This window comes from Bombina bombina, unplaced genomic scaffold (assembly GCF_027579735.1).
Source record: "Bombina bombina isolate aBomBom1 unplaced genomic scaffold, aBomBom1.pri scaffold_1156, whole genome shotgun sequence".
In the NCBI taxonomy this organism is placed as follows: domain Eukaryota; kingdom Metazoa; phylum Chordata; class Amphibia; order Anura; family Bombinatoridae; genus Bombina; species Bombina bombina.
The window spans coordinates 80,451-86,450 of NW_026512227.1; the positions used below are offsets into that span (position 1 = coordinate 80,451).

General features: G+C 43.5%; 1 protein-coding gene across 1 annotated transcript in view; it reads right to left on the reverse strand.

Annotated features, from left to right (window-relative positions):
* The window catches only part of LOC128644180 (centrosomal protein of 152 kDa-like), a gene marked incomplete at both ends in the record, with an annotated part of 84,823 nt that extends 79,106 nt beyond the window's left edge, over positions 1-5,717 (reverse strand). The window contains one exon of the mRNA XM_053696881.1: positions 5,589-5,717. Within this exon, the coding sequence (XP_053552856.1) occupies positions 5,589-5,717 (129 nt within the window). The remainder of the gene's footprint in view (positions 1-5,588) is intronic.
* Between the last annotated feature and the right edge of the window lie 283 nt (positions 5,718-6,000).

Here is a 6,000-nt window from a genome sequence, read left to right on the forward strand (position 1 = left end):
AAAAAAAAAGGAAGAAGCACAGAACCTCAATGAGGCCCTCTGCACCCCCAACCCGAAGATGCCCAACAGATCCCAGAACCCACTGCCAGCTGGGCCAGCCCAAGCGTCGGCAGGTCTGAAAACAGGGGAACATCAAAAACCCCAACACCAGCTCAAACTGGCGGAAGAATGGCCTCGGCCATCCAACAGAGTTCGGGTGCCAACCCCAAAACGCCTCCATGGAGACAGACGATAAGGCCGTAGACCCAGAGAAATCCAGTAACAGGCCCAACACAGGTTCGACGCTGAGCCAGAAATCTCCAGGTGGAACAGAACAACCCAGAGAGCAGATCTCTCTTCAAAACTGTCTAAACCTCTGTTCCGACCTCCTGAACCCAGGAGGAGTCCCTAGACAGGGACCACACCCCCGAAAAGGAGGAGATAAGCCCCCCCCCCCCAAGAAAGGGGGCAGATGAAAAGCAAGGAACAAAGCCACGGGCCAAATCCAGAGATCACATCTCCAACGAAGATGAGCTTCAAGTGTCCCTTGGAAAAAAATAGCCTGCCCTGCTGAAGCGGATACCCCGCAACCCTTCGCTTGACAACAAGCTGCCCATGGAGACCCGTACCTTAGAACGTAAGGCAAGCCTTAGCTTTCAGAAAATCTGGCCAATTGACCAGATCAACAAGCCAGACCACTGGGTCATAGTCCAAGTTCCCTGGAACTAGAGGACCTGATCACCTGGGTCCTAACCGTCAGGCAACAATCCGCAACGTGGTCCACAAGAACATAGCAAAAGCCTCCGGAAGTAACCAGGGCGATGATAGAGCCAAGCCCCCAATTTGTTTAAAAAACAAACAAAATCCCGGAAACTCAACACCCCATCTGATATAGAAAAACAGACCCACCTGGGAATATTACTCAAAAACTGAGCAAGAAGCAACCGGCCAATCCCCGAGAAAAAGACTTGTTCATAATCTCAATCCAAGGGAAGAGAAGAGTCCTTGCAAGAGTCCCACACTCCCAGAGAGAGCTACAGTACGACAGAGTCGTACAAGACCCCAGAGCCCCAAAAGGCGTACCAAACAGAGTACAAAGCCCCGAAGAGGGAGAGAACAAGGCTAATCTCCATAATCTCCACCAGACCCCGAGAGAACATATCCAAGGAAAATGATGCAGGGCATCCCCTTGTAGAAAACCCCTAAGCAAAACTTGGAAAAGGAGACAATGCAGCTCATCGTCCCAGGAATGGAACGACTAACTCCCTCAGGACAAGCCGCAAGAAAAACGGACAAAGTCTTAAAGACTCAACTCAAAGGAAGAGATCAACAGGAACAGTCCAAGAAAGGACACCCATTAACCCCAAGGGCAAACCGCTCGGAAACCGGAGGCAAAAGGAACCAAGTCCTACATCCTTTAACCCACACGGGAGAGAAACACTCCAGTCCCGACAGGATGTCGTCTACAACCGAGAGATTCGCAGCGGAACCTTAAAATACGAGTGTACCAGTAAAGGGCTGCAAAGCCCCTTTAAGGGACTCAAGGCGCTGCTCAGAACAACAGTCAACATAGGACTAAACACGTCCTAGGCCAACTTCCATAGGAGTAACATGGCGCTCAAAATATCGCGAGTATCGATTACAGAAAATTTTTCCAAGGAAAATGTAACTAACATGAGCTTTAACTAAATAAAATATCATACTAACCGGATAAAATAAAAGAAGGCTGGGCCAGTCCAACAGGGAGCCTGTTCTTCTAAGCTCAAAAACTGGACGATACACAACCCACAAGAAGATTACAATACCCCCTTACATCTAATGCTGAAGACTATTCAGAAGATGACTGATGATTCTCCGACCCAACCACGACTGGCTTTACCGACGCCGAAATGTGCCTCAATAAGACACAAAGGCTCCCCAGTTTATATCAAAAAGCACAGCAAAAAACGCCTCCGGCTCCGAAGGTTGACCCCCTGTAGACTCAGGGAAAGTCGTTCCCCCTTAGAGCTGAACAGGCCCCATGACTGAAGACCCCCTGGAAACCGGAACACAAACAGTATCTTAAGCCACCTTTTGGAAGCTGTAGATTCGCCAGTGCCAAGATTATGGACATACAACATCGTGCCGAAACCCCCGGGGGAAACAAACCACCTTCCGAAGAAGGATAAGCAAAGTCTGATCACCCGCATGCGTAGTAAGAGAATATTTAAGGGAACTTGCCACTCAGGGGACAGAACCCCCAGAGGTGGATGGCTCAGTGGCCCCTTGATTCCCCGATCCGGAGGAATTGAGCACTCTAATACGGCATTCAGAACAAAACTGGTAAGCTAGTATCATCTGGGGCAAAGTGCATTCTGCGCAAGGAGTAGAAAATAAAACTTAGACGTCCGTCTCCGCAATATCAGATTCCTCCATAACTAGGATATTGATACAAGAATGGACCAGATAAAAAATTTAAACGGCACCTGACACCCCCCTGTGGCTGGGGCACTCACCACCTCCTATGTACCAGACCCCAGCGGACCAGAATTTCTCCATCGCCACACAGTCAGGAACACGGAAATTAAAGCAAAACACATGACCACACCCGGTCACAAGGTGAACCGTATAGTCCAAAAAGCGCGCCCAACTAAAAGGCTGCGTCACTTGAAAAAAAATGTTATGTTCCACAAGCCATGAGCCTAAAAACACTACACATAAGCAGGTTGAATCACATAAACATGATTAAAAAAAACCCTGTTCAATAACCCCCCTCAGGAGATATTACCCTTGATTCCAAGATACTAAAGGAGTCTCACTGAGACCCTGAGACATAATTGAGACCCGCAAAGTGGTAGCCCCTCGGGAAACATAATACAGTACAATCCTGAAGAAAGTAAAATGAAACAATCTTACCGGAATCTAAGCCGTGGAACAGGAACACGGCCCTTCAAGTGTGACAGATAGTAGAATCGCCTCCTCCATGGACTTGAGAGAAGAAAGCAGGCAGCGAAACTCGTCAACGCCAATTGCTGGTGGAGCTGTTAATATGAGTCGGGATGGTTTCGCAGGAAGACTGTACCTGCATCTCCGGACTCTAACATTCATCTATGCCCTCACTGAGGGGCTGATAGGATTACTTAAAACTCCCGTCCCATGTCGAAGAGTACTACCCTCCATAAGAGATGATTGAAAATCTGACACTTCTCTGCCAACCTCCTGGGACGAAAGGCAAAGAATGACTGGGGGATGAGGGAAATGGGAGGGGTATTTAAGCCTTTGGCTGGGGTGTCTTTGTTCTGAATTCCCAAACGTAATGAATGCGGCTGTGGACTCTTTCCATTTATGAAGAAAAAACATTTACCAGCAACTTTATTCCACAAACCAATATATAAAAATTGAATTACAAGTAAGGTGTTGATATTGTTCCTATCTCCCTACTCACAACTTTTTAAAGGGACATGAAAGCCAAAATATTTATTTCATGATTCAGAACATACAATTTTAAACAACTTTCCAATTTACCTCTATTATAACATTTTCTTCCTTGTATCCTTTGTTGAAAAGCAGGAAGGCAAGTTCAGGAGGGTGCATGTGACTGCAGCACTATGTGGCAGCAGTTTTGCATCAATGTTATACATTAGCAAGAGCACTAGATGGCAGCACTATTTCCAGTTGTGTACAATGCCTTGCAAAAGTATTAACCCCCCCTTGACTTTTTACCTATTTTGTTACATTACAGCCTTAAGTTCAATGTTTTATTAATCTAAATTTTATGTGATGGATCAGAACACAATAGTCTAAGTTGGTGAAGGGAAATAAGAAAAATATATACATAAAACTATTTTTTAGAAATAGAAAACAGAAAATTGGCATATGCATATGTATTCACCCCCTTTGTTATGAAGCCCATAAAAAGCTCTGGTGCAACAAATTACCTTCAGAAGTCACATAAATAGTGAAATGATGTCCACCTGTGTGCAATCTAAGTGTCACCTGATCTGTCATTACATATACACACCTTTTTTGAAAGGCCCCAGAGGCTGCAACACCTAAGCAAGAGGCACCACTAACCAAACACTGCCATGAAGACCAAGGAACTCTCCAAACAAGTAAGGGACAATGTTGTTGAGAAGTACAAGTCAGGGTTAGGTTATAAAAAAAAAATATCCAAATCTTTGATGATCCCCAGGAGCACTATCAAATCTATCATAACAAAATGGAAAGAACATGGCACAACAGCAAACCTGCCAAGAGACGGCTGCCCACCAAAACTCACGGACCGGGCATGGAGGGCATTAATCAGAGAGGCAGCACAGAGACCTAGGGTAACCCTGGAGGAGCTGCAGAGTTCCACAGCAGAGACTGTATCTGTACATAGGACGACAATAAGCCGTACGCTCCATAGAGTTGGGCTTTATGGCAGAGTGGCCAGAAGAAAGCCATTACTTTCAGCAAAACACAAAATGGCACGTTTTGAGTTTGCAAAAAGGCATGTGGGAGACTCCCAAAATGTATGGAGGAAGGTGCTCTGGTCTGATGAGACTAAAATTGAACTTTTCGGCCATCAAAGAAAACGCTATGTCTGGCGCAAACCCAACACATCAAATCACCCAAAGAACACCATCCATGTTTTTCAGCAGCTGGAACTGGGAAACTGGTAAGAGTTGAGGGAAGGAAGGATGGTGCTAAATACAGGGATATTCTTGAGCAAAACCTGTACCACTCTGTGCGTGATTTGAGGCTAGGACGGAGGTTCATCTTCCAGCAGGACAATGACCGCCAACACACTACTAAAGCAACACTTGAGTGGTTTAAGGGGAAACATGTAAATGTGTTGGAATGGCCTAGTCAAAGCCCAGACCTCAATCCAATAGAAAATCTGTGGTCAGACTTAAAGATTGCTGTTCACAATCGCAAACCACCCAACTTGAAGGAGCTGGAGCAGTTTTGCAAGGAGGAATGGGCAAAAATCCCAGTGGTAAGATGTGGCAAGCTCATAGAGACTTATCCAAAGCGACTTGGAGGTGTGATTGCCACAAAAAGTGGCTCTACAAAGTATTGACTTTAGGGGGTGAATAGTTATGCACATTGACTTTTTCTGTTATTTTTTCTTATTTGTTGTTTGCTTCACAATAAAAAAATAAAATAAAATAAACCATCTTCAAAGTTGTGGGCATGTTCTGTAAATTAAATTATGCAAATCCTCAAACAATCCATGTTAATTTGGTTGTGTGGCAACAAAACATGAAAAATGCCAAGGGGGGTGAATACTTTTGCAAGGCATTGTAGTGTTGCAGACTTGTGCATGTTACCTAACTGGGTATCTCTTCATCAAAGAATAACAAGAGAACAAAGCAAATTTGATAAAAGAAGTAAATTGGAAACCTTTTAAAAATTGTATTCTGCATGTGAATCATTAAAGAAAAATTTAGGTTTCATGTCACTTTACATTTTGCTCTCCATTTGTCTTTTACAAACAAGGACAAATATTCTGCACTATTTATTTAGAATATGTGCAATAATAATTAATCCTCATACAATTTGCTACACACATCCCTGGATTTAATAGATGAGCAATAACTTGTTTTTATGTATTTAAACACAAAATAAAACCTACTAGAACTTACTGTAACTGAGATATTTTTTCTTCATAGGATTGACACAATTGCTCTTTTTCAGCTGTATAAATTTCAGACAATTCCATGTGAAGTTTATTCTTGATGTCTTCATGGTGCTGTTCATATGTTCGTTCACATCTAGAAAAGGCGACAAATCATTTCAATATTATTTACAGGGACACTGAACACAAATTTTCTTTTTCGTGATTCAGATAGAGCATGAAATTTTAAGCAACTTTTTATTTTACTCCTATTATCAAATTTTCTTCATTCTCTTGGTATCTTTATTTGAAATGCAAGAAAGTTTAGATGCCGACCCATTTTTGGTGAACAACCTGGGTTGTCCTTGCCGATTGGTGGATAAATTCATCCACCAATAAAGTGCTGTCCAGAGTTCTAAACCAAAAAAAAAAAGCTTAGA